Raw genomic sequence first — 26986 nt, forward strand, 5'->3', positions numbered from 1 at the left:
TAAAGTTCTGCTTTAATCCTAGCTCAATTCACTTGTTACTGTGTTCCTATTCATCCAATTTAACACATGTATACATATTTTCATGTTTCAATTATTATAAACAGTCTTATGTTTTACGCTTTCAGTTATCTCTAAAGAGTATTCAAATTGGCCATTTTAATGGCTGTACATCCTGGTACTATTCAGTCAGCAATTACTAATTTAACTTCTTGCTTGTTGAAAATTTGTAGCTCCCAGAATTTTAATATTATAAATAACTGCTATGCACACTGTTTTACACTGAAGGTGTTTTTCCCTTTCTCCTAGTGAATTATTCCCTCGAGGATAAACTTCTACAAGACAGATCACTGGAAGAAAGTGCATCAAATTTCTTATGTCCATCATGTATGACTGTTAGATTGCCCTTCAAGAGGGCTGGGTCAAGTTTCAGGACTATAGCAGTGTATTTCCACAACTCTGCTCCTGCTCATTTTTCTTAGAGTAGGATTTTATCGTTCTTTGTTAATGATACATTTTAGTATACAATGATTTCATATTGTCTTAAATCTCTGTTACTTTAGATATGAGCACAGGAAGACCACACACCCATCCAGGGCTATCTGCTTCTCACGGTGCCTCACTGCCTAATCATGACTTGGCACATTACTCATGTCTCCACTAATATTTCTATGTAGTTGGTGTTTTATATATTTGTATAAAATTAATTTTTATGTATGCTAAAAATATAAACATTCTTGTTTTTAACACTAATTACAGTCACAGAGGTTGTGGCTGATAGAGACTGAACAACACGGTAAAAACCTGCCAATTACAAAAACAGTCCGGTGTTTCTAAAATTTGTGGGTTTAACCTTAAAGAATTCCTTATAAACAAAATTATGTATGTGAAGACATTTATTTGGACAAATTTTCTTCTGTATAAATACTCAAAAGTAGAAAAGTTGTAGAAGAAACCAGTTTTCTGAAATTATTTTGGGTCTCTGGCAAAATTTTATTCTTTGCAGATTAAAAAAAAATGTGACCACTTTTGTGTAACCTAAATATACTATCTTATATACATAAAAGTTAAAGAACGTTGACTTAAAAATTATAATGTTCCTGAAAATACAATTTAATGAATACTGCAACTTCTCCAATATAACATATTCTTTTAAACAAACAAAATCTGTTTCGATGAAGAAAAGACATTTTAGCCGGGCACGGTGGCTGTAATCCCAGCACTATGGAAGGCCGAGGCAGGCGGATCACCTGAGGTTGGGAGTTGGACACCAGCCTGAACGACATGGAGAAACCCCATCTCTATTAAAAATTCAAAATTAGCTGGGTGTGGTGGTGCATGCCTGTAATCCCAGCTACTCGGGAGGCTGAGGCAAAAGAATCACTTGAACCTGGGAAGCAGAGGTTGTGGTGAGCTGAGATTGCACCACTGCACTCCAGCCTGGGTAACAAGAGTGAAACTCCGTCTCCAAAAAAAAAAAAAAAAAAAAAAAAAAGGAAAAGAAAAGAAAAGCAAAGCCATTTTACACAATTAACTTATGCTACCTAGTATTACTACCACCAGCAACCTCCCTAACAAATACCCTCCCTGCTGTGTAAACAATGCGGGAGAACATGTCTCGGAGTGTGCACCATCAGGAAGCACGTGGCAAAGGAGACGTGAAGGATGCACACATGTATCAACAGGGAAGACAGAGAGCAAAAGCCCAAGAACGGACAGGCATCGAAGGACAGAAGAGGAAAGAGAACACACCTCATCAGTTTTCTCAGACCAGAAGGCATCTGACACGGGCCTCATGGATGGCAAGATTTTCACGAGCACAGATTAAAGGGGGGGGCACCAACCAAAGTTAAGAGTCATCTGTGTGTGAGGCCAGAAAGGAAAGAAGCCCCAAGTGACTCCACGCACCTAGAAAGGGGATCTCAAAGTATGGCTCCTGGATTAGCAGCATCAGCATCACTTGAGAACACAGAAATACAATTTCTTGCCAGGTGCAGCGGCTCATGCCTGCAATCCCAGCACCCAGGGAGGTGGAGGTGGGTGGACTGCCTGAGCTCAGGAGTTTGAGACCAGCCTGGCAACATGGCAAAAACTGGTCTCTATTAAAAGTACAAAAAATTAGCCAGCTATGGTGGTGCACGCTTGTAGTCCCAGCTACTTGGGAGGCTGAGTTATGAGGATCAATTCAACACAGGAGGCAGAGGTTGCAGTGAGCCAAGATCGCACCATTTCACTCTAGCCTGGGCGACAGAGTAGACTCTGCATCCAAAAACAAAAAGAAATACAATTTCCTGATACTCGATTCTGACCTACTCAGGCAACCTCTGGGCCCACAGGGACTCTGATGAACACTGGAGTTCAAGGATCTCATCTGATCTTGATCCAGGTGCCAGACAGCACAGACTCTCCAGGACAGCTCTGTAGAAAACAGCCTGCCTTGCTTGTCCCCCACCAGGAAAGTACACCGTGTACTTGACGCTTGATCTCGCATTGAAAAGACGGCCACGGGCCGGGCCTGGTGGTTTATGCCTGTAATCCCAACACTTTGGGAGGCTGAGGCAGGTGGATCTCCCGAGGTCAGGAGTTCAAGAACAGCCTAACATGGTGAAACCCCGTCTCTACGAAAAATACAAAACTTAGCCAGGCAAGGTGGCTTGTGCCTGTAATCCCAGCTACTCAGGAGGGTGAGGCAGGAGAATTGCTGAAGGTCAGGAGTTCGAGACCAGCCTAACTAACATGGTGAAACCCTGTCTCTACTAAAAGACAAAACGTAGCTGGGCATGGTGGCCCGTGCCTGTAATCCCAGCTACTTGGGAGGCTGAGGCAGAAGAATCGCTTGAACCTGGGAGGCGGCGGTTGCAGTGAGCCGAGATCGTGCCATTGCACTCCAGCCTGGGTGACAGAGCAAGACTCTGCCTCAAAAAAAAAAAAAAAAAAAAAAAAAAGAAAAAGAAAAAGAAAAAAAAGACGGTCATGGTGAGCACAGATGGCATGGTGGGGGCAGGAGCGGGATGCAACAGCACAGGCTTTTCTAGAAAGTTTCAGAGAGGCCTCCTGGATTTGAATCCCAGCTCTTCCACTCACGGGGAGGTAACATCGGTCTCATCCCTTAACATCCCCAAACCTCAAACTTCGTCTAGAACAGAGTAGCAAGTTGTATCTTAGGTTGGTGGAGGATTAAATAAGGTCCTATGATGAAGCATCCAATGTAATGCACAATATGTACTCGGCATATGCCAGCATTCTTATTACAAGTCTCACAGAGTAATAATGTGGTTGATTCTGATGCGTTTAAACAGAAAGAAAGGGTAGGGAGTAAATATTGCAGAGAGCAGATTGGACTGAACTAGGAGGACTAGGCTTGGGACGGCCCTAAGATGTTAATAGTATTTTGAAATGTTTCTGTTTTCACCAGTCTGCAAACATTAACTATAGTATTAGGTATTTTATAGACAATGTCTAACTAGGAACATATTTCCCAAACTAACAAACTCTTCTTTTTTTGGCGGGGGACAGAGTCTCACTCTGTCACCCAGGCTGGAGTGTAGTGGTGCGATCTCAGCTCACTGCAACCTCCCTCTCCCGGGTTCAAGCGGCTCTCCTGCCTCAGCCTCCTGAGTAGTTGGAATTACAGGCATGCACCACCATGCCCGGCTAATTTGTGTATTTTTGGTAGAGACAGGGTTTCACCATGTTGGCCAGGCTAGTTTTGAACTCCTGACCTCAAGTGATCTGCCTGCCTCAGCCTCCCAAAGTGCTGGAATTACAGGCATGGGGCACCGCACCCAACCCAAAACTAACAAACTCTTCTATGCCTGCTTTATAATATTTACATTCCTATATATTTAATTATAGCTGTCAGCTTTGGTACCAAGGAAATAGTGTTTTTTGGTTTCAAAACTTGGCCTTCGGTGAGTCAGTTAAAAGTAAATTCTTTTACTTTTAGATGTAGGAAAGGAAAAAGTGTTTTTGCTACTCAAAACTATCTGATAAAAATGTCACTGTCTGATGACTTTCCTGCAAAGTCTCAAAAGAGGACTGTGAAGACTTCTTAAGCTGCCACCTTCTTTAGAACTTGTGGAGCCAAAGGCTCTGGAGTAGGCAACAAGCAGACCCATGGCATCAAGCGGTGTGTGAGGGAGAACCACAGCGACAGTCTTGGGACAGAGTGGACAGTCTGGGCTTTCCTGACCACGTCTGGGAAAACGTGTCTGGTGTGACAGCCATGCCAAGTGCTGTTAAGTTCCATGGTTGCTGTTTCTAAACAAAACATGAAACGCTGACGGCCAGTGATTCTCTCTGCCAGGAGAGGTGCTTGTTTGGGTGTCAAATTCTCTACTCACAAAGGACAAAACTCAGCTTGGGAGAAGTCCTGTTCCACAGTCCAAGTTCCTACACGAGGAGAAACTGAGGCTGCTGTTAGGAACTGTTAAATAAATACTGCAGAACTGAAAGAAGACTTTTTTTTTTTTTTTTTTTTTTTTTTTTGAGACGGAGTCTCGCTCTGTCGCCCAGGCTGGAGTGCAATGGCCGGATCTCAGCTCACTGCAAGCTCCGCCTCCCGGGTTCACGCCATTCTCCTGCCTCAGCCTCCCGAGTAGCTGGGACTATAGGCGCCCGCCACCTCGCCCGGCTAGTTTTTTGTATTTTTTAGTAGAGATGGGGTTTCACCGTGTTAGCCAGGATGGTCTCGATCTCCTGACCTCGTGATCCGCCCGTCTCGGCCTCCCAAAGTGCTGGGATTACAGGCTTGAGCCACCGCGCCCGGCCTTGAAATAAGACTTTAATGATCCGATTACCTCAGGATTATTGGTCTTGGTAGATATCTTTTTTTTTTTTTTTCTTTTGAGACGGAGATCCAAAAAGGAGTCAGTAGTGTGATCTTGGCTCACTGCAACCTCCGTCTCCGGGGTTCAAGTGATTCTCACGCCTCAGCCTCCCAAGTAGCTGGGATTACAGGTGCGCACCACCACATGTGGCTAGTTTTTGCATTTTTAGTAGAGATGAGTTTTTGCTGTGTTGGCCAGGCTGGTCTTGAACTCCTGGACTCAGGTGATCCACTCACCTCGGAGACTCTCCCAAAGTGCTGAGATTAGAGGCGTGAGCCACCACACCCAGCTGGTAGACATCTGTTTCTATGTAGTGTTTGCAAATGGCCAAAGACTGTGGGAAGTAGTCATAGCTACTCGTCATGTGTGTGGATTTTAACCTTTAAGGTGAAAGGCCTCCTAAGTCTGACCTGGGGTCTCTGCACTCCTGCTCTTTCTTTCTTTTCCCTTTCTTTTCCTTCTTCTCTTCTCTCTCTCTTCTTTTTTTTTTGTGAGACGCAGTCTTGCTCTGTCACCCAGGCTGGAGTGCAGTGGCGCGATCTCAGCTCACCGCAACCTCCGCCTCCTGGGTTCGCGCAATTCTCCTGCCTCAGCCTCCCAAATAGCTGGGACTACAGGTGCCCGCCACCACACCTGGCTAATTTTTTGTATTTTTAGTAGAGACGGGGGTTTCACTGTGTCAGTCGGGATGGTCTCGATCTCCTGACCTTGTGATCCACCCACCTCGGCTTCCCAAAGTGCTGGGATTACAGGCATGGGCCACTGCGCCCAGCTGTATCTTTCAGTAGTGAAGTAAGTATACAGCCATCTTTTATACCTGGGAGAAATTAAAACACAAAGCACCACAGCCACGGTCAAAGCAACCAGTGACACAACTGACGGACAGTGGGCACCTGCTCAATCCACAGGCTTTTCCAGAACATCCCCAGCTGCAGGCCCAACATTTGCCCAAGGCCCTGAGGAGCTGCCTCTGCACAGAAAGGGAGTTTTGGTTTTCAAAACCAGCCTGAAGGAGGTCTCCCATGGACGCGACTGAAAGGCCTTAACAGCTGTAAAATGCACTGCACAGAGTGAGAGCTACGCACCTTGGATAGGGATTCGTTCCAGCAACAGTCTTATTTCAAATGACAATAGTTTACCAAACTTAGGAGAGTTTCAAAGGAAACCCTCAAGTCGGAGTACTTTGAGCCTCGTATGTTTCCTATCTAACGCATGAAGCCTCTTAAGTTTTTCTTTTTTATTCTCAAACATGCTGGTTAGAAATCAAGTGGCCTCACCCTGTATGACCAGGAAGGCCTAAGCTAGGACATTCCAGATGGAAAGAACATGGCAGATGGCCCTTGGCCACACAGAGCTCAGCTCCCATCCCAGCTCTGCTACTACCCAGCTGTGTGTTACAGGATAAAATATGTCCCCCCAAATTTGCACATTGAAGCCCTCAACCCCAGGGGGACTGTATTTTGGAGACGAGGACTTTAAGGGGGTCTATAACGGTAAACGACGTTGTACAGATGGGGCCCTGATTCAATGGGACTGGCATCATTATAAGAAAAAGAGACACCAGGCGTGTGCACATGGAGTCCAGGCCATAGGAGGGCACAGCAAGAAGGCAACGGGCTCAAGCCAAGGAGAGGTTTCTCCAGAAACCGGTTCTGCCAGGCCTTGTCTCGGAGAACTGAGAGATCAACTTCTGCTGTTTAAGCCGCCCAGGCTGCAGGACTTCATTACAGCAGCCCTGGGGACTCATGCGCTGTGTGGGGCTGCCCGGCATGCCCCACTGTCTCCCCAAGCCTTAATGTTCCCATATGGGAAAGCGGACCGTGGCACTTCCTAGGTAAGAGGGACGGCAGCAGGAAACTCTAGAACAGGGCACTGGAAAAAGTGGTCAATAAATGCTGGTTACCGCCAATACTCTGGTACATTAGAACCCCCATCATCTCAAACCCTGTGGGGACAGGGTAAGAAGGGGAGGGAGATCCGCTCCGTGTGGCCACAAGTCTCTAAACCCCCACACCACTGCTCCTACAAACAATACGGGGAAATCAACTCCCCTCTGTAGGGCAGCCAGAGTCCTTGGCAAGCAGATGCCCCCAGCCTTTAGGACCCTCCTGCCCACTTCCTCCTGAACCCCTCCATCCGCAGCTCTGCTCTCCGCCTCCCTCCTGTTCTGTCACCACCTACTTGAACGTCCCAGTCCAGTGGGATTGTCCCCATCTCCATTTAGCTGTCCTTTCCTCACCCTCTCCTGTCTAACTCATAGAATTCACCATTCCTTGGTGTGACACCCGTCCACGTGCATTGGGGGTCATGGGATGGGACTGTCAGTACATGTCTGAGCTGAGCCCGGACGCCGCAGACACCTTCTGCCTCCTCCGGCCCTAGCAGAGGACCCAGGGCATGTCACACAAGGACCAGAGCACAGTTGTTACTAGTTGATCAAATATGGTAAGAAATTAATTCCAGAAATAAGTATCTTATTGATTCATCAACACAAAAATAAGTTCTGGCAACATTAACTTTGAGAATCTTTCCTCTACTTGTAGGATAGTTTGTATTTCTGAGCTCATAGGGAATTGGATTTCACCACCACTGCTCAACTTTTAAAGAAAATAAGCACTATTTTGCTGAAACAAATCACTTAGACATTATCGCGGTGAAATGGGAGGCAGGCAGGGAGGCAGGGAAGTGCTGGGTAGAGAAGGGCAGGTCACCTGGCGGGAGCTCCACCCTTGGGTCTATGTCCACACACCTAGGTAAGGACAGGCACTCCAGTTTTTGCGCCCAAACATTGCATTTTCCGAGACCACCCTGGCCTGCCATGCCCCCTCATCCTGTGCCTATAAAAACCCTGAGACCCTAGTGGGCACACACACAAGCAGCTGGGCATCGACAGAAGCACACCAGCAGAAGAACATACCAACAGACTCTGGAAGGCCACCAATGGCAGAACGATGTGGATGACGTGGAATTCAGCTGGGGGCGGTGGGAGGAGAGTCTGGCCACTCAATGGCTGGACTCCAGGGGAAGACCACCTTCCCACTCCATCCCCCTTCTGGCTCCCATCCATCTGCTGAGAGCTACTGCCACCACTCAGTAAAACCTGGCACTCATTCTCCAAGCCACTGTGTGATCCAATTCTTCCAGAACACTAAGGAAAGAATCCTGAGATACAGAAACCCTCTGTCCTTGCAATAAGGCAGAGGAACTAATTGAGCTGACGATCACAGGCTGCCTGTGGACAGTCAAGCCGAAAAGCACACTGTCACACACGCCCACTGGGGCTTCAGGGGCTGTAAACGCCCAGCCCAAGCCCATGCGGTGGGGTCAGAGCCTACGCTCCCCACAAGCCGCCTGTCTGCCTGCCCCTCTAGGGGTCTGAGCTGCGGGGCACCGAAGAAGTGAGCCCCACCCCATCACACGCCCTGTGAGGCGGATAAAGGAACTTTTCCTGTTTCACCAGCTCCCGGAGAATGGACACACAGAGGACACACTGAGTCTTAAAAGTAACTTCCGTTCTCGGAAGTGCCATTCTGCTGGCACGGCAGCTGGCAGCGTATGAAGCACCTTGGCCTACACTACTTCCCATCACCCTCATGCAGCCCTCACGACCCAGGGAAGTATTCTTCTCCACTGCTTTGCAGATTTGTGTATAAATGATGGGTTTTGTGTTTTGGCTAAAGTAATTCCAATAAACATTCTGTGCATCTTGTGAGGAACAGATTGTCACCCACCACCGTTGCCAAAAGGGCGGGGATGTAGGGGAGGGTGTGCCCGATATGCTCAAAGACAGATGACTGTCATTTCACGTGTAGGCCTCCAGATATTCTGGACTGTTCTGGCAATGACAATATGAGATTTGAGGAGTCAAAGTAAAAGCACTGATACACCCGCCTGGCCACTAAATTAATCATCGTAACTGGGCCGGGTCTGTTGTGAACCAGGCTAAATATGACTCTCAGGGAGCTGTTCACCCAAGTGAGGTCAATTAGCTCGCAGGGCACGGCAAGTTCACCCCGTAAATTATCTGCTTCTGGGGAGCACAATGGGCCCTGATGCCCAGGCAGGGCTGATTTGCCACGTGGGTGGGCATCGTACGCTCGGCGAGCCTCTCGCTCACCTTGTTTCCTCAGTGGTCGGGCTTAATGAACGTGAGCTGTCCTCCTGTAAACCTCTGTCTACGCAGAGAGGCCGCAGGCCTGCGAGCTCCTCTCTCCACAGCCCTGAAGGAAGGGCGCTGCCATTGCTCTCTATCTCTTCCGATCTCTACCAAGTTTCAGCGTGGTCTGCACATTTGTTTCCTCCATGAAAGCAGCACGCGACGGCGAGGCAGTCAACCAACTCGCTGTGACCAGTGTCAAAGTTTCAGGAGCTGTTAACGCGGGTGTCATTAGGCTGCTTTCATTCTGCCCACGCCACACAATACACCCCTCGTGTTGATCCCAGGTACCAGACAACACAGGTCGGTGGCCTGCGGCAGGCTGGACGAGGGGATTAACTCCAGAGGTTCCTTTCACTTAATTGACAATTGCCTCTTTCTACTCAACTGAGAATCAAAAACACGCACGGCTTCAAAACAGTTCACAGGCCTGATGGCGGGTGCGGCGGGCTTGCCCCGGGCAGGCCGGCTCTTCCTCTGACAGCTTGGGAAGGCTTTTCCCGCGGCTTCAGATGGCTGCTGGAAAATGACTGCTCTCACAGCTGACTCCCGGGAGGTGGCCATGACATCAGGGTTCAAGGTCAAAATGAAGACTTAACAAAAAAAGTTTTGAGGAATGTTGTTTCTTTGGTGTCTCCACCGAGCATCACAAAAGGGAGCCTGCCGGATAGGAGGGTCCCCCTTAGCGCCCTGCAGCCCCGAGAACTGAGAAACAGCACCTTGGCGGGCATCGCAGAGGAAGGACCAGAGTGGGTGGCCTGCAAGAAAAGGACCCCCAGCACGTGACCACCACAGCCATCCGGGCTGTCGCCTCCCGACGCACACCTCTCTGCCTACCTTTCTTTGAGGCAAGCAGAGACCTGGTTCTCTCAAAACATCAGCCAGTTGATCAAACAAACATAAAACTTCCGAAAGTCGCAGGCAGTGTTCTTCCCGTGAATCTCTAAGGGCTCTCTGGGAGTCCTGCTAGCACTTAAATCCTTAAACACAAAACCGCGAGCGCGAGACACCTGGCCAAAGCTGAGCCAGGCCAGGGGCGGCCCCTCTGAGGGGTCTGCATGACAGGGAGGGGTCGTCCCCATGGCCTGAGGCACAGAGCATGCCCCGCACACTTTCTGTATTTCTCATTCCTGACTAACCCTAGGAACGCCAATCCTCTGAGGGTCCAACCACAAACCAGGGACGGGGATAATGGCTACATACAGTTGGCCTGTCTGAAGCAGCAAGACAAGACCCCCAAATGGAAGCATGATAAGCAAAGATGGTATCTTCCATTCTGTTTCATTCTGAAACCTCATGAGACAACACACAGTCTCAAAAAATGTCATGAGGAGGTTCTGCGTGTCCCCACCAAATAAAAATAATATGTTTTCAATTGTGTAAGTATGACGAAATAAACTGAGCACGATTTTCAAAACATTCAAATCCTTCTAGTGTACGCTACCCAAGTACAAGGCAAGTCTTGAACGGTGTCTGCAGCCTGGACATCAGGGGCAGGAGGAGATGGCCAGGTTCTCTGGCCAGGGCTCTGCGAAGGGCAGGGAGGAGGCCAAGGCGTACGGCTGTGTATCTGTACTCAAATATAGAGATTAAAAAATGCTAAAGAGAAAGAAAGGAGAGCACACAGCTGCCGTCCCCCAAACAGACCTCCCATCTGCCACCCACGATTTGCATGTCACCTTCTCCGGGCTCATTTGTACTTCATTAACTGCCATTGACTTAACAAGATTTATGCAAATGGCACCATAGGAGCTCCCTAACTCCCACTGCAATCAAGTGATTATGTATGTACAACTCTCCACAGCAATGAAAAATTAATACGTGACAAGCCCACTCGCCGCTGAGCCGGGCCTCTGGCTTTTATTTTTCTTGCTTTGCTTTTTAATTTTTACTCCAATAGACCTTATCTTCTTAGTTAAAAAAGAAAAAAAAAAAAAAAAAAAAAAAACCGAACTCTCTGAACCAATCTCTTCCAAGACCCCAGAAAGGACACAAAAGGAGAAGTAGACCCAGGTCCACAAGAAATGAAGTTGTGGTCCAGAAAATAAGTTATATTCTTGATGGGGAATCTGTAATTGGGAGAAAGAAGAGATAATGTCATTGACCATCATGATTCAGCGAACTCCCACACTGAGGTCGGGGGCGCCTTGGTGCTCACGGTGAACGAGATATCACATGGAAGTGAAAGGGGGTTAACATAAGCCACTGCAACATGTACAATCTGTAAACTCAGAGGTTAGGTTGCAAAGAGTGTTGAAGGCTGCCTTGCCTGGGTCCTAAACCATCCGTTACAAGACTCCTGTTGGGGGAAAGAAGAGTCTGCAATAGCAACTCCACGCAGGTTGCTGAGGTTCTAAAACAATTCCTCTGCCATTAGGCAAAGGTCCATCAGCTGGTGTGTGAGGCTTTGATCACGCAGACCTGAGTCTTCCGCATGGGCTGAGCACTAAGACACAGTCCTCTGCAGCTGGTGACAAGAGCAGAGAACACGTTTGCGGCAAACACGGTAAGGAGGGGAATGGAAAGATGCCTCCCACCCGGAGAACGGCTGAGCACGGCTGTGTTATTCCTGGAGAAACATGTTGCTGCAGGCAGTCTCAGAAGTTTCTTTCTACAGTCATAAGATACTTTTGTCTCAGGTTGTGATTCACTTACTTAATTTAAAACATGTAACGTTGCTTCCTAAGCTTTCTGAAGGCTTTTCATCGATGGGCAGTGGAAAGAGCATGGGCATGGGGGCAGAGAGACCTGGTCCGCATCCTTGCACCTACTTCCTGGCTGCCTGGTATAGGGTCCTCCCCATCTCTGTGTTTAAAATAAGGACAACACAGCTACCACAACTGTGGCAATGTCGAGGATTAAACAGGATCCCGAATGAACAGCACTTACATAATAAGCACTCATTTAATTGTTCATTTATTCAACAAATAATTCGGTTGAGTTTCTAGAATATGGCCATCAGGCTCCATCCCCTGCAATCCTCTCATTTCATTTCCACACTGAAGTCATCACACCAGGAGGGTCAGGAATTCGAGGCTACCTGGAGTGATCTATGTTCCTTTAGAAACAAGGGCACACACAGGGATGTGCGATAAATCGATACAACCGTCTGCAAATCCACATCAATCCGCCCGATGCATAGAGAGGCTCTGACAAGGGTGCCCTGAACATGACTAATTCAAAAATCCAGTATTGCTAACATTTAAAAATTCTCTGTGGAACCTCCACATCTAACTGCTTCAAGGGCTGCAGACATCATCCAGTTCCCCATTTTACAGATGAGGCACCTGAGGCCTGGAGTGCCAGCCACAGGGGGACTCTGCTGGGCCAGGTGTGGATCTGAGAAGGGAGCTGTCTATGGCTACAAGAGGGGGACAATTAGGAGGGACAAGGAGCTCCCTGTGCCCAGGAGTCACCGGGAAATCAGACCATGATTTAGATTTCAACGAGATTACTTTGAACATTCACAATCGAAAGGCTTCCAAGGACTGGATAATACTCATTTTACGCTTGATGGTCAACTCCAATCTGCACACATATTGAAAAGCTAGCCTGCAAAGCTAGCCCCCTCCACAGATGAGCAGGGTACAAATTGAATGAAGGTTCCAATTATTCTGGGGGCCCGCCTGGCTCGCACAGAGGGACTCCTGCCAGGCTGGTGAGCACTCCCACCCAAATCAACCACAGACAGGCATTAAGAAAACGGTCTATTATTTAGTTTTAATATTCCCCAAAGTAAATGTCCTGGCACCAGTTTATAAAAAAGAAAATAGAATGTTAAATGATTTTTATAATTCCAGTTGAAAAAGGGATCAATGGCATAAAAATTACACATTAAAATCAGCTTACGCAGAGTTAGGTTATAAATAAATGCACCAAGAAAGAATAAACAACTATGTGCACGGACCTCTAAAGTGAAGGACCTTTTTTATAGTGAAAACACCACCCACCATCAAAGTGGGAAGTTCTGTTGTTGCTGTCTTTGAATATATGGAGGGAAGAGAACCTCTCCTAAAGGTGCCCCGGGCCAATCCATACATGTGCGGCCCAGTAGATGAACGTGTGTCTTACACAGATGCATGAGGGCCTTGGTGAAGGCCTGCAGGCCTCCTCCTTCTCTGCCTGGCAAAGGCATGCCCTGTGAGCCAGGAAGGAGAAAGCCTGATCCCGGGCAGGGTCAGTTACACTGCGGGCAGAGCTGCGGTCTTTGCAGTAGTTCCTGGGCATCTTGGGAAACTCTGTGGACTCCCTCCTCTGGTCTCACCCAAGATGTCGTGGTCCTATTTAACCCCTTCCTCTCCCACATCTTCGCGCTGACACTGCCTGGCCCGTCTCTAAGGCTGTGTTCCTATTTGCTTCAAATGCACGAACCCTACATGACCAGAATAATCCTACTCCATGTGTGGAACGACTGTCCCCTTGTTAAGGGCAGCCAGTGCCTACACAGTTCCTAAGGGATTAGGGACGCCGTGTAGGTACCCGCAGGAGAGAGGACAGCAAAGCAGTGAGCTGGACCAGAGGTGCACACCGGTCACAAGCCCTGTGCCTGAGAGGCGGAGCCTTTCTCCTGCCCACAGAGGCTTTTGCTCAAGAAGGATGCACTCCAAATCAACTGGCTTTCTTTAACAAACCAGAAGATGCCATTTCCAGAAGCCACGGTGTGGGGTTGAACTCTATTTTTATTCTCCTTGGAAATCGAACCACAATCTACGTCACACGTGGACTCCAGGGTTTTTTTTTTTTTCTTATTGGAGACATAAAGTGATTTAGAATCCGGTTCTGGGCTAATGAAACCCTGTTCCAGGCTAGCAACACAGGCCAAAACAAATGGTTGAATTCAAGTCCTGTTGTGTAATGAGGAAGTTTAATTAAGGCCCCACATTACAGCTGTAAATGTTCCTTTATATAATAAGGTCTAAATGAAACCGAACCTAATCAAAGTTACAATTCCTTCATTAGCAAATTACAAACAAGAGCGCACAGCTGACACACCAGCTATGATTATCACAACTAATTGCCTCGTTGTTACAAACCAGCCTGAAACAGTGTTCAGATGTCCGTCTGTGAGAGCAAATTAGGGCCACGTCGGGCTGTTCCTGTGATCACAAGGGGCTCTTGTAGGCGATCTGAGTTACCCCTGTTGCCCGGCGGCCCGCGGCCCAATCAAAGCCGCGCTACAAAGGCAGCCTTTGAAGGCTCTCAGCCTGGAAACGCACTCCATATGCAGGCGGGCAGCCCGCACTTCATTAGGTCTGTTGTCTCCGTTCCCTCTTCTCATTCTAATGATCCCATTTGAATACACACAGGAACTCTGCTAATTGATGTCAAGTGACAGACTTCTACATTCATCAACAGAGCACAGCAGACAGACCTTGGCGCGCGAGCCAGCATCATCTCCGGGAAGACCTGAGGTGTGTCTCCGGCGACAGGGAAGGAAGGATGGGGATGCTGCTCACCTGTTTAATTGGGATGGCTCGGCCGCTCCCGATGCTGTCCGCACGACTCTCCAGGCCTTTCTTCTCTTTGTCTGGGTCGCTCCCTTTCCGAGACTGCAAAGCAAAAGGAAAGTTGGCATCTGGGTAAGGGCTGCAGTTCACAGACGGGGCTCTGCCCCTGTTTGCAGAATTCCTGCCAATACACATTTAGAAAACACGCGTGATCTATGTGTGCGCACAGACACGTCCGACCAGCAGACCGCTCGGCAGTTCATCTCCACTGACTCATCATTTTTAAAGAGAACCGTCTAAACTTTCCCACTGACTTTTCTACCACAAAATTATCTTTTAATTCTTTTTTAAAAAGTTCAAAATTCAATTACTACAAACCAATGGGCCATAGAGGAAAGTAACGCCCAATAGAAAAACGCATTCGAAAGCTGCAGTTCACATAGCCGAGGAAAAAAGGGGCTGCTCAATGTTCATTTGGAAAATCCACTACATAAACATACATATTTAACTAATGTTTGAATGATTTTAAAATTCTATTAACTAGTCAGCTGTGCGATTTAACGGCACACCCTTGATTAGTATCAAGGTGCCGTTAACATTTTCCTTGTATTGCTTCTGGGTGGGTGGAAAATGGCAAATTCGAAGCTAAGCTAATGGACAAAACCACAAAAAATAACGAAGGGAAAAGAAAACCCCTGAAAATCGCCTTTGGACAAAAGGTCAGTATTTGGGAAATAATGAACAGCTTTGACGAGGTCCTGAGTCAATTATCTCCGATGCACTGCTGACCTGCTGTGGACAACGAGTGACGGGCGCCGGGTGGGATGGGTGGCGACCTTTAACCCAGGGAAGCCCCAGCCAAAAGCACACCTTGACTTGGGTAAAACTGAAGGAGCTCCATCGTCTCAGCCTCCTCTCTCGATGGCATGAGGAAGTGTGAGCACAATGATTTTCTGACAGATTTATTTTATTATGAGAGAAAGATCGGAGACTCGTCCTCCTTAATAACTGTGCTGACAAGTGACAACTTCACTCCATTACTTTTCAGTGGGAACATTACTCACGCAATATTGAAAATGGAGAAACATTTTCATGTGCTTTTCAAATCTGAGATGATATATGAAATGAACACTTTGTGGTGTCCACTGCTACAATGAAAAGCTAATGGAATCCAGGTTCAAAGGGATGTGAGGTGGAACAGCTGATTTAAAAAATATACATATTAAAAAGGGCAATGTCACGGGTCATAATAAAAACAAGGGCTGATGGGACACATTTAGGATTCCAGAAGAGGCTGCTACCAAATTAAGGAGGAGGACAAGGAGAACAGTTCCCATGATGGAAACTCAGATCCAGCACTTCAAAGGGTGCTACTCTCCTGCGCAGCTGTGTTCATCAGGAAACACGCTTCGCAGACGGTGATAAGAGCTCATGTTTATTGAACACCTACTACGTGCCAAGCACTGTGCACTTGTTTCCCTTAGGATAGTGGATGCCTAGAATGAGATGACAGGGAATAAATCAAGTAACAAACACAAAGTTGCAGAAGAATATAAAACGTAAGGTTAACCCTTTGGGCTAGAAGGAAAAGAGAGATATTTATCAGTTCCTTCTCAAGAGCTCATTTTTCTCTTTAATTAATTAATAATGTATAGTAAGAGCTACACAATAGCCTTAAATTCTTTTCTCCACGTCTCAATTGATGAGAAGAGCTGGCTCCTGAGGTTCCTACTTTTAAAATAAATTTCAAAGCACACAGTGATAACACTAAAAAAAAATATTTTTTAATTAACAAAGAATATTTAGAGTACTTTGGGAATTTTACAAATTCTAAATTTCTAAATTTGGAAATCCATCTTCATTATTCTCTATTAGCCAGAATAATTAACAAAACAAACATTAAAAAAATTAACATCTTCCTCAAGGCAGCACATCTGTCCCCCCAGCCACTCCATTCTCAGAAGAGAATTTCAGATTCCACTTGAAATGGGAAAAAACAGCTCACTGCCCTGCTGCAAACACCTTAGAACACGAACTGTGAGCAACGCAACTCAGCATCTGATCACACAGAGATAAAAGAGACTGAAACTTCAGTAAGACTTCATTGCAAAAATAAAACAAAAATTTCCTGACAACTTGAACAATTGGCTGGAGACAGTCAAAACACTAAAATTTCCAGGAAAGAACAGTGGCAAGCTGTGAGGCAAAAGAGTTTGCTGTACCTCAGCCCCACAATCACTTTGTCTACATCAGGCTGTATCCATAAACTTGAAATCCGACAACCAGACTAAATCAAATCCAACGGACAGAGACACCCCAGCATATACAAATTCCCAGTAAGGTTTCCTTTCTCTGCCAACTTGGGAGACTTCATCACTAATGGCACATCCTTCTGTGATGCTGGAATGGCTCCGAGGAATCATCAGACACAAGGCAGCCCTCAGCACCCACGGCGTCTGCCAGGAGTGACCCTGCCCTGCATACAGCCTGCTGCACACTGCCAGAAATGTAACAACAGCAGATCACACCCATCCCAGAAGGGTTGCAGATTTAAAGTCAACGCACAGCAAGCCACCATAGTAACTGCTTCGCCTCCAACAAACACTCAATGCAGAGGAAAGAAAGGTTAAGGTAATCCAATTATCACCTGCTTCTTTACAAAAATGTTTAACTTCCCGACGTGGTGAGAGAAGCCATGAAGGACACCCCCATCAACTAACTACCTGCCTACAGGAACAAGGGCATCATTGCCAAGAGCCCTCTGTATCAAACAGAAACCGCTTTCCCCCTTTCAACCAGTGGCTAAGTCAACGGCTGCTGGAACACACTATGGGAGGTACCCAGGAGCTCTTCTGCAAAAACAAATAAATGCCATTCAAACAGTTCTGTTCACACTATGAATTTTGCTGCCTTATTTTTTTATGGCAAGTTTCTGAGTTGGGCAATGTATATTCACAATCTTTGCTTCCTGGGTACGCTTGGCTCTAACGGTATCAGCATTATACGGTAAGCTTTTAAAAAACATCACATAAATGACATCGTTATTATACAGCTTGAAAATGGACAAAGCCATGCAATGTATAATTTCAGGACTCAAACTAGAGCAAGTTGACAGCATGGACACAGATAATATAGACCAAATTCAGGTTAATGCTGATCCCTGGGCAGACAGGCAGGAAAAATGCGTTCTGGAGGCACATGGAAGGAGCTGCAACTTTTACTTAGGATTTGCTTATTTCTTGCAGTAGCAGCGTGGCAGAAAAGGGCTTATATTTGATGAAGTGTGTGGTGAGTACACATATGCTTTTTATTTCTGTATGTCTGAAAAATTTTTCTAATAAAACATTTTAACCACATGTAAACTAGGGCTGCTAAACTAAATTAATTGCTCTAAGAACCCATATTACCAAACTAGGCATTAACTGGAGACAGTCTTTTAATGCTTTTTTTCCCAAAGAAATGAATGAAATAAAATATAACTTAGTGTTTGATCAGTTAAGTATAATTCCTACTGTAAATGTAACATATAATTTGGATTATTACAGAGATTTTGTTCGTACTCTTTTGTAAAAAAGTGTCATTTATTTTTGTTTAAAAATTGTATATGAATATATGCAAACGAACATCTGGGAGCACAAAATGTTAGCCCAGAACAGTACATTACAGTCTACTTTATAAAATGTATAAGAATGGTATCGGAAAAAATGATGCGTGTACTACTTAATTAACTATGGCCTCTTTATGATGTTCTAATAAATACGGTGGATAGTGCCCCTCCAGCTGGGTGTTACAATCCCAGTCTGCACAAATTTTTATTCACTAAGATTGTCTGTATACCATGCATCTGTCCTCCGACTAGACACTTCCAAATACACACACATTTTGACAGTTTATGCCTATAATCACCAACAACTGCCAGGGATGAAGAGTCTATCAAATTTTACATATTTAAAAACAGAAGAAAACTGGTCATGCTAAAAATTTAATTACTTAATTGCTATGATTTCAAAATTAATTTGCCTTCTTTTTGTTCCTTGGATGACACTGACATCTAGTGGAGTTACTATTTCCAAGAACTTCAACTTAAGACTACACCACATGCATCATCACCATCACCACCACCACCACCACCACCATCATCATCACCATCATTTTGTTCAATGTCGAGCCCACTGAGGACCAACATATGGATCCCTGCCCAGAACTATCACCATCTTTTCCTTAAATGCCACAATGCAAACCTATTGTAGTGGCAGCTTCTTTTATGACTCCAAGTTCCTATTCCCACTAATGCCAATGAGGCAGCTGGATTCAATTTCCGATCTGATCTCAAATTTGTTTTCCAGGATCAAGGAGAAAGACAACAAACACTGGTCACACTTAGATCCATAGGCAGGCCATTATATTACACGACACATTAATGGTGAAATAATTAATTGTGATTTTTGGTCACTGTAAAGATGAGTTTTTACTGGCTTCTGCACCTGCCCTGCCCAGCCTCTTCATGGATGCCTGTAAGTGCATCTGTGTGTCTGCAGCGTGAATCTACAGGAACAGGGTCTCTCCTCCTGGGGTGCAGAGTCCCTTCTCCTTCACCCTAAATGCTTTCTCTTGAACATGTGTTGACTCTGGCAGCAAGTTTCTCCTAGACACTGAGCTAAACCAGGGCTGTGCAGACAGATGTTAAGTCAGTATTTATTAACTGAGCTCTTATTTTGATTCTCTCTGCCTTGAAGTGTTTTCCTCCCTAAGTCACCTGGGTGGTCAGTTACCCAGTGGGATACTGCTTTCCGGCACACTGCAGTTCCACAGCTTATAAAGGGAGGGGACAGGAAGGTGCTGGCATTCTCCTCGTAAATATTCTCATTTTTAATTTTGTGGTTTTTAAATTTCTCTCCTTTGAAGAGAAAGCAAAGTCAACAAGCAGAAAATGTGGCCCTCAGACGGCGTGTGAGGATGAGTGCTGTCCCCTTCCACTCCCTCAACAAAGGCACAGGTGTTCTCGACCACCACGATGACAAGCCCGCCCTTCCTCCCAAGGCACAGGCCGCCTGCCCACAGCCCACACCCTCTCTCAATCCAGCTGCATCTTTGGCTATTGGTTTCTCAAGTCACCGAGTCATTGTGCAGACTGTTCTGAGAGGAAACACTTCAACCCAAAGCCCCCCGGGGCTGGGTGCAGGCAGGGGCTCCAGGTGTTAGATGGAGCTGGGAAGCAGCTATTTAGGTAACTGCTGCTGTTCTTGGTGTGTCTGAAGAAACTGCCCAATAAAACATGTTATCCATGCACTAATTTAAGCATGTGAGATACTCACCTGTATGTTGCAGAAACCTAATTACCCACCTCCTATAATCTATCACATATGCTTAACACTACCAGAAATCATTTTATAGCATCAATGGGAGTGAGGAAACAACGGAAGCAATGCCACCAGGTCTCTTCTGCCTCCTCCAGGAAGTCTTCCCGGAAGCCCCACTGCAGAAGTACTGTGGTTTCCAGCCTAGAGAGATCAAGTCATTTGCCTAAGGTCAAACATCCATCAGCAGTGGAGGCCAGGGTCTGAGCTTGGTCTGTCTGATCAGTCCTCACCCTGATGCCCAGCAGCAATCTCTGTGGGAGCTGATGTGGTGTAAGGCAACCAGCAAAGGCAAGGGGAGGCTGGGGAGGAGGGGGTGTGTGCAGCTGGCAACCGCCTCAGTAGTCACGAGTGTCCAATGAGAGACTGCCCCAAACACGTGGCAGAGGGGCTGGGGATCTCCCAGACTTGGCAGGAACCACAACGTAATATCAAGATCCGATTTACAAAGGGGCAGCAATCTGACTCCCAGCCACCCCTCTAGAGTCCTCCTTTAACTCAATAGGAAATATTAAGCTTTGCATCTGGGTCAGCAGTAACCAACCAGAAATGGAAGTCAGATGGTTTAAAACAGGGCACCACTGACATGTGGGGCTGGATAATTCCCTGCTGTGAGGGGCTGACCTGTGCACTGTGGGATGCTTTGCAGCACCCCTGGTTGCTACTCATGGCTAGACATCTGCAGAACCTTACCTTCCCACTCCCATACTCCTGTTGTGATAGCCCAGAGTTTCTCCAGAAATTGCCAAATGTCCTTGGAGAGCAAAACCACCCTGGTTGAGAAGCACTGTTTCAAAAGCATGTACTTGTAATGCATGATCCAGGGAGGAAAAGCATTCTTCTCAAGTCCAAAGGCTTCGGTCACCTGACAGCAGCCGTGCCTGGAGTTTGGGGCTCAACTGTGTAGACTCCAGATTGACTGGTAATGTCTGCTATGCATAGGGAAGGGACAGGCTGGTGGCATTTCTGCCTCCTCTGTAATTCAGGGATTCTCTGCATCTCAATCACCCAGGGAGTTTTTAAGCACTTCACATGCTGGTTGTGCACTATAGCTCTTGCCTGTAATCCCAGCACTTCAGGAGGCCAAGGCGGGAGGATGGCTTGAGCCCAGGAGTTCAAGACCACCCTAGGCAACACAGTAAAACCCATTTCTTTAAAAAAAAAAAAATAGCCACACACAGTGGTGAGTGCCTGTGGTCCCAGCTACTCAGAAGGCTGAAGTGGGAGGATTTCAGGAGGTTGAGGCTACAGTGAGCCATGGCTGAGCCACTGCACTCCAGCCTGGGCAACAGAGTGAGACCCCATCTCAAAAGGGGGGTAAAAAAAAGGAACTACACGTGCCCGAGTGCACCCAGATTGTGAATTTATAAACCTGAACCCAGATAGCTCATCTCTGCTTTCAACATGCTCTACAGAAAAAAACCCAAGTGGAGAGCCTCATGGCAATGAGCCTCCAGGAAGTACCTCCCAGCCCCCAGCCTCCACCCCGAGGGCAGCGCCAGGCACGCCAGCAGCAGCAGAAGGGGGCCTGTGGACAGTGACAGCTTAGATATCATCTGAACGGTTAGAGACACACATCTGGGAAACTTAGAGTTTTGTCATCTCCTTGTATCCACTGTGACATGTGTTTAGCTGGAGCCACAGGATAACAAGTGCCTTTACACACACCCCCAGCTCTTTATTTCAGACACATGAAGTCAGGAATGTCTACACTAAGAAACCCCCACTCTACTCAACATCCAAATCTTTGCTTCTCATGATTTTCTTAGTCTTCCACAGAAATCAATGGTATTAACTTTAATATAGTTGAGATTCTACAAATACCACTGAACCGTGCGGCAACCAGGTTTGCGTTAATGGAGACGCTTCAGAATCCCATTCAAATCTCCACCCAGGGGTGACACTCACGGTGAACAGGTTGGACCGGCGCTTGGACTGCTTGCGAACGGGCGTGGGCGTGTTGGCAGTGGGAGGAACATCGATCCGAAGTTCCTTCTGGCTGGTGCTGGGAGTCGATGGAACGGAGGAGGAATAGTCGCTTAAACTCCCACCTCCATTACTTGTCTGAAATGATTAAAATCCAAGGTTTTATTAACGACACACTCAGGAACGCAAGCCCTCCACTTAAGCAAGGTCATAACCAACAAGGGGGCATGAGCCCCACGGAAGGGATGCGTGAGAATGGCTGACTGGCGTCTATGGCTTTGCCAGGTGTATTAGCATCACGTCTACGAGGTCTCATCCTGGAACATGCCAACCATCTCACTCAGTGGCGTCCCCTAAGAAAAGTGACTGAAGACAAAGAAGTCTCTCTCATTTAACTTAGAAGATTTCTGAAGTTCAAATTTGATTATTTTCTCTTTCCTCTGAAAATGAAAGAGATTGGTTAAACTAAACGGATTCTATGTTTCCTTCACTGCCTTAGATCAGTAGAACCACAGCTAACATTCTGAAAGCGACACTTGGAAAATCTGAGTGTTTTTGAAAAGTATTTCAAGATTTACAGAAAAATAAACACAGCAAGTGAAGACATTCTTTTTTTATGTATTTATTTATTTTTTTGAGACAGGGTCTCACTCTGTCACCCAGGCTGGAGTGCAGTGGTACGATCTCACTCACTGCAGCCTCAATCTTCTGCTGGGTACAGGTGATCCTCCCACCTCAGCCTCCCAAGGCACAAGCCACCATGCCTGGCTAATTTTTCTATTTTTTGTAGATACAGAGGTGTGATTCTGCCACGTTGCCCAGGCTGGTCTTGAACTACTGAGCTCACACGATCCACCTACCTTGAGCTCCCAAAGTGCTGGGATTACAGGCATCTGCCACTCAGCCCAGCCAGCATGAACATTCATGACTGTACCTGGACAGGCTCTGACAATACATGCCCTAACTTTACTGGCTTCCCAAGTGAACTGAAAGCATGACATTGAACCTTTTCGCCATGTCCTTAAAAAAAAAAAAAGTGCCAACAGAGTACCTGCCCAGGAAACATAATCAAAAAACAAGCACAGGCAAAAACAAAGCATTAAGAGGTTTTTGGTTGGGTTCTTCAAAGTGACAATTATTTCGTTTGCTTCCAAGTAAATAATTTTGCAAAATGTTGTTATGGAAAGATAGCAGTTTCTATGGGACCTAAGGGAGATGATAATTATAATTGAATGCCACTACCAAATTTAAGTATAAAGCGAGATTGGCCATTAAGATTTACTCACAACTGTTCAACCTATAAGCAGACTAGGACCAAGACCAGAGAAGGGTGGTTTAAATCACCAGCGAGGACCACAGCCACACACCTCCCATCACCACCCGGGCCAGCATGCCTCATAACACAGGCAGCATGAAGACAGAAAACATTAACGAATGATTCCCATAAAACTCACTTGGCCACAGCAGTTTCTGAAGAAAATGTTAAGTCAATTACATCATGCTGTTACTCATAAAGTTGAAAAAAAAAAAAAAATTCAACCTTGCATTGGCTGGGAACACTATTTGCACATTCTCTTTGGTTCTAAGAGTCCGACTTCTCACGTCACCTAACGTACCTGGCTGATGTGCACGGCGGACACCTGCGCAGAACAGACGGAGGAATGGCTGGGAGAATTAGGCAGCGACTTGCAGGGTCCTATGGACAGCTGCTGCTTCTTCCTTGTGGCAACAATCTTCTGGGCAACTGGTGGACACACAGACAAAAAGAAATCCATGTCAATCAATTTCCAAATTCAGGAACAGAGCAGAGATCATCAGTCTGTCATCGAAATCTGTTATTTCCTTCTTTCGCAGTAATAGCATTCCTAGTTCTTAGTTGGGCAAATGACAACCAGAATAAATATGACATTTTCCAGAGCCTCCTCCCATCCCCCCACCCCCACATCAGCTGAACATGGCCAGGTACACCAGCTCTGGCCAGCAGGATGAGAGCAGAAGGATCACAGGGCAGCTTTTAAGGATCTTTCTTGAGAGCTTCCCTTTGCCCCCAAATTCTTGTATGTTTTTCCTACTTGTTGCCTGAAATGCACAAATGTTATGTTGCCTCAGCAGCATTGTGGAACACGAGGTGACGCTGGGAACAGGAGCCACATGGGAGGGAGACAGAGCCGGTCCCCCGACTCCGGTCTTCCGCCTCCACAGAAGGCCTCAGCAGCCCTGCACAGACCACCTCAGAGGAATGTGAAGCAAAAAAATACACACCTGTCTCATTTAAGTTATTCTCATAAAATGATCTTTTTTTCCAGTTACTTGGAACAAAAATAATCCTAAATAAGGCAGGGCAATTTAACCAAACCCCCTGGAAAGACAAAAACTGTTTTTTTGGGGTTTTTTTTCCCCCTAAAGCCTAAAGAATTCCTCTTAACTCTACAAGCTATCATACAGAATTATATTCAAGGACATGTAATTATATCAAAGACCTCTTTTATTTAAATATACTACTGCACACATTGGAAGTTTATCTTAATCAATACAAATCTAAATTCAAGCAGCCATAACTTCTCTTGGCAAATAGGCTCGCTGATAAAGCATACTGGATGTAATTGGAAAGGAAGTCAACGATTAGAAAACTTCCTACACCAATAGGTGTCACTGCCGCAGAATAACTACAGTTTTGATTTGAATAGATGTGTGTCTTTGGGGACTAGCAGTAATTAAGTTCAACGATATTCAATCCTTGTCTTTGCCTAGATAGTTGCTATTTTCGAAGATGTCCATGGAGAAGAACATGTGATCTCTCCCCAGCAATAGGTTATAACATAGACGGGGCCCATATCGTGTTTGCAGATAATTTCTTTTCCAAATGAATACAATTTTAATAAGAAACTGGTCTGTCCACAGCCTATAGGTTTCATGTAAATGAATGATGGTATAAATATGATTAAGTGAAAATGCAATACGTAAAAAATGGCTCGCAGAGATGAAGAAGCAGCTTCACTGGTTACATCCCACCTCCAATAGGCCTCTTATCATCCTGAAAGGATGATATCAATTAATTTATCTTCCGGTAGTGTATTGATCATAACCTTCATCAGCTAATCATGTTTAAATTACAGAGGAATATCGTGGCACTCTGTCATTTCAGAACCATTGGCATATTGATCTGGGGTCTTTGAAGACATTTACTAGAATATTTTAAAAGTCATTACGTGAACTCAAAAATAAAATCTAAGACTTCAACAGATGCAAAATGTGTTGTCTAGGTACCCTGAAATTGCAAAAACCAAAAGTAAATTAGCCAAAAATCATAATTGCCTGGGTGAGTGCTAAAGTACTGCTACTTTGTTTTTGAAAAATAGCAATAAGGGGCTTTGATTATCAACTACACTGATATCTGATTTTACTCCCAGCCTCAGAGTTACTATTCAGCTGGATGGCCACACTGACTTTACACTCGAAAGAAATGCGCAGACGTCAGAATTAGATAGGTCTAGGATGCAGGCTTTGAGAGCTTTGCAGACATTTTCATTTGTAGAAACTAGGGAAGATGTGAGAAACTTCCTAAGACAAGTCATATATGTTATTGAAATATCTATTGTATGAAACTTCAAATGCAAATAAATATTCTATCCTTCCTACTTGGAGTCTAGGAAGAGTCAGTTCATGAGTAAAGAGAATATTTTTACAACAAAGCCTCTCATCAAACTACAGACAGGATGTACAAAGTATGAGTATTTAGCATTGTTAACTGCTGAAATTCTTCTATTTAATTATTGTTCTAGCACATTAATTAAAAAATAAAACGACGTCACAACATCCAATAACTGGTAGTATTTTTTAAACTCTACTGTTTTTTTCATATTTGTCCTATTTTCCCTCTACCTGTAACTGTTATGTCCTTCCTGCTTCCATACACAAACGAAGGAAAGAAAATGATTTATAAATATGTTGTTCTAAAATATACAGACTGCTTGAATGCTTTAAGACTATAGGGTGACCCGTAAGAATAAGGGAAAACTTTAATGAAGAACAAAAAGTATCTGACTTGAGGAGGAGGAGGGAGAGCATGAGGACTCGGAAGGGAAAGGACGCCTCTGTACCATCTGCCCATGTCTCCCCCATCTTGAAAATGCAAACTGGCTACAGAGTCAACGCTGGCAAACAGCCACAAATTTGCCAATGGCTGTTGCTGCTATTTGCTCGATGTCCCAGGGATGGGATGGAATCTCTAGGCACCTCACTTGAAGACATCCCTAAATGAATTGTTTGGGCAAGCAAAAAACTAGTGTGACGACTGCCATCCAAGACATCTGCAGTCCTTCTCCACATAACCTGGCAGCAGGCTGGGTGAGTTCACAAAAGCTCCTAGAGGGAAAAGCTTCCTGGGTCTATGTGAGTGGAGGAACCCCCCTCCATTCCCACCCCCAAAAAAACAACTCAAAGAAAATGGATGGAATGTCACGGGAGGGAGCTCCTCTTCTGTGGCTGTAATCGCTAATTACTCATAATATTTAGAACATTTAAATGTTAATAGGTTTAACATGTGAATATTACCCCAGACTATGCTGTCTGGGAAGCTTTTTATAACCATTGAGTTTCTGTCTATATTTGATTATTCAAGAAATAAATTTGCTGTTTTATATAAATACATATGTTCAATGTAAATGTGTGTTGGTGCAGAGACATAAATGTTCAATGTAAACGTGTGTGGGTGCAAAGACATAAATGTTCAATGTAAACGTGTATGGACGCATAGACACAAATATGTTCAATGTAAACGTGTGTGGGTGCATAGACATATATGCTCAATGTAAACATGTGAGGGTGCAAAGACATAAATATGTTCCATGTAAATGTGTGTGGGTGCATAGACATATGTTTAATGTAAACGTGTTTGGTGCATAGACATAAATATGTTCAATGTAAATGTGTGTGGGTGCATAGACATGAATATGTTCAATGTAAACGTGTTTGTTGCATAGACATAAATATGTTCAGTGTAAATGTGTGTGGGTGCATAGACATAAATATGTTCAATGTAAATGTATGTGGGTGCATAGATCAGAAACACAATCACATGGACTTACGTAAAAAAAATCTGGAAGTCGCTGGGCGCGGGGGCTCACACCTGTAATCCCAGCACTTTGTGAGGCCAAGGCAGGTAGATCACCTGAGGTCAGGAGTTCAAGTCCAGTCTGGCCAACATGGTGAAACCCCATCTCTAAAAATACAAAAATTAGCTGGGTGTGGTGGCGGACGCCTGTAATCCCAGCT

At 45.5% G+C, this 26986-nt stretch overlaps 1 protein-coding gene across 5 annotated transcripts in view; it reads right to left on the reverse strand.

Annotated features, from left to right (window-relative positions):
- AGAP1 (ArfGAP with GTPase domain, ankyrin repeat and PH domain 1) overlaps nt 1-26986 on the reverse strand; it is a 469017-nt gene that overhangs the window by 319860 nt on the left and 122171 nt on the right. For all 5 annotated transcript variants that reach the window (XM_050751653.1, XM_050751648.1, XM_050751651.1 and 2 more), the window contains exons 7-9: nt 23329-23456; nt 21695-21850; nt 14439-14531 (exon numbers count right to left, since the gene is read on the reverse strand). In XM_050751653.1, the coding sequence (XP_050607610.1) occupies nt 14439-14531; nt 21695-21850; nt 23329-23456 (377 nt within the window). The remainder of the gene's footprint in view (nt 1-14438; nt 14532-21694; nt 21851-23328; nt 23457-26986) is intronic.

This window comes from Macaca thibetana, chromosome 12 (genome assembly GCF_024542745.1).
Source record: "Macaca thibetana thibetana isolate TM-01 chromosome 12, ASM2454274v1, whole genome shotgun sequence".
NCBI lineage: Eukaryota > Metazoa > Chordata > Mammalia > Primates > Cercopithecidae > Macaca > Macaca thibetana.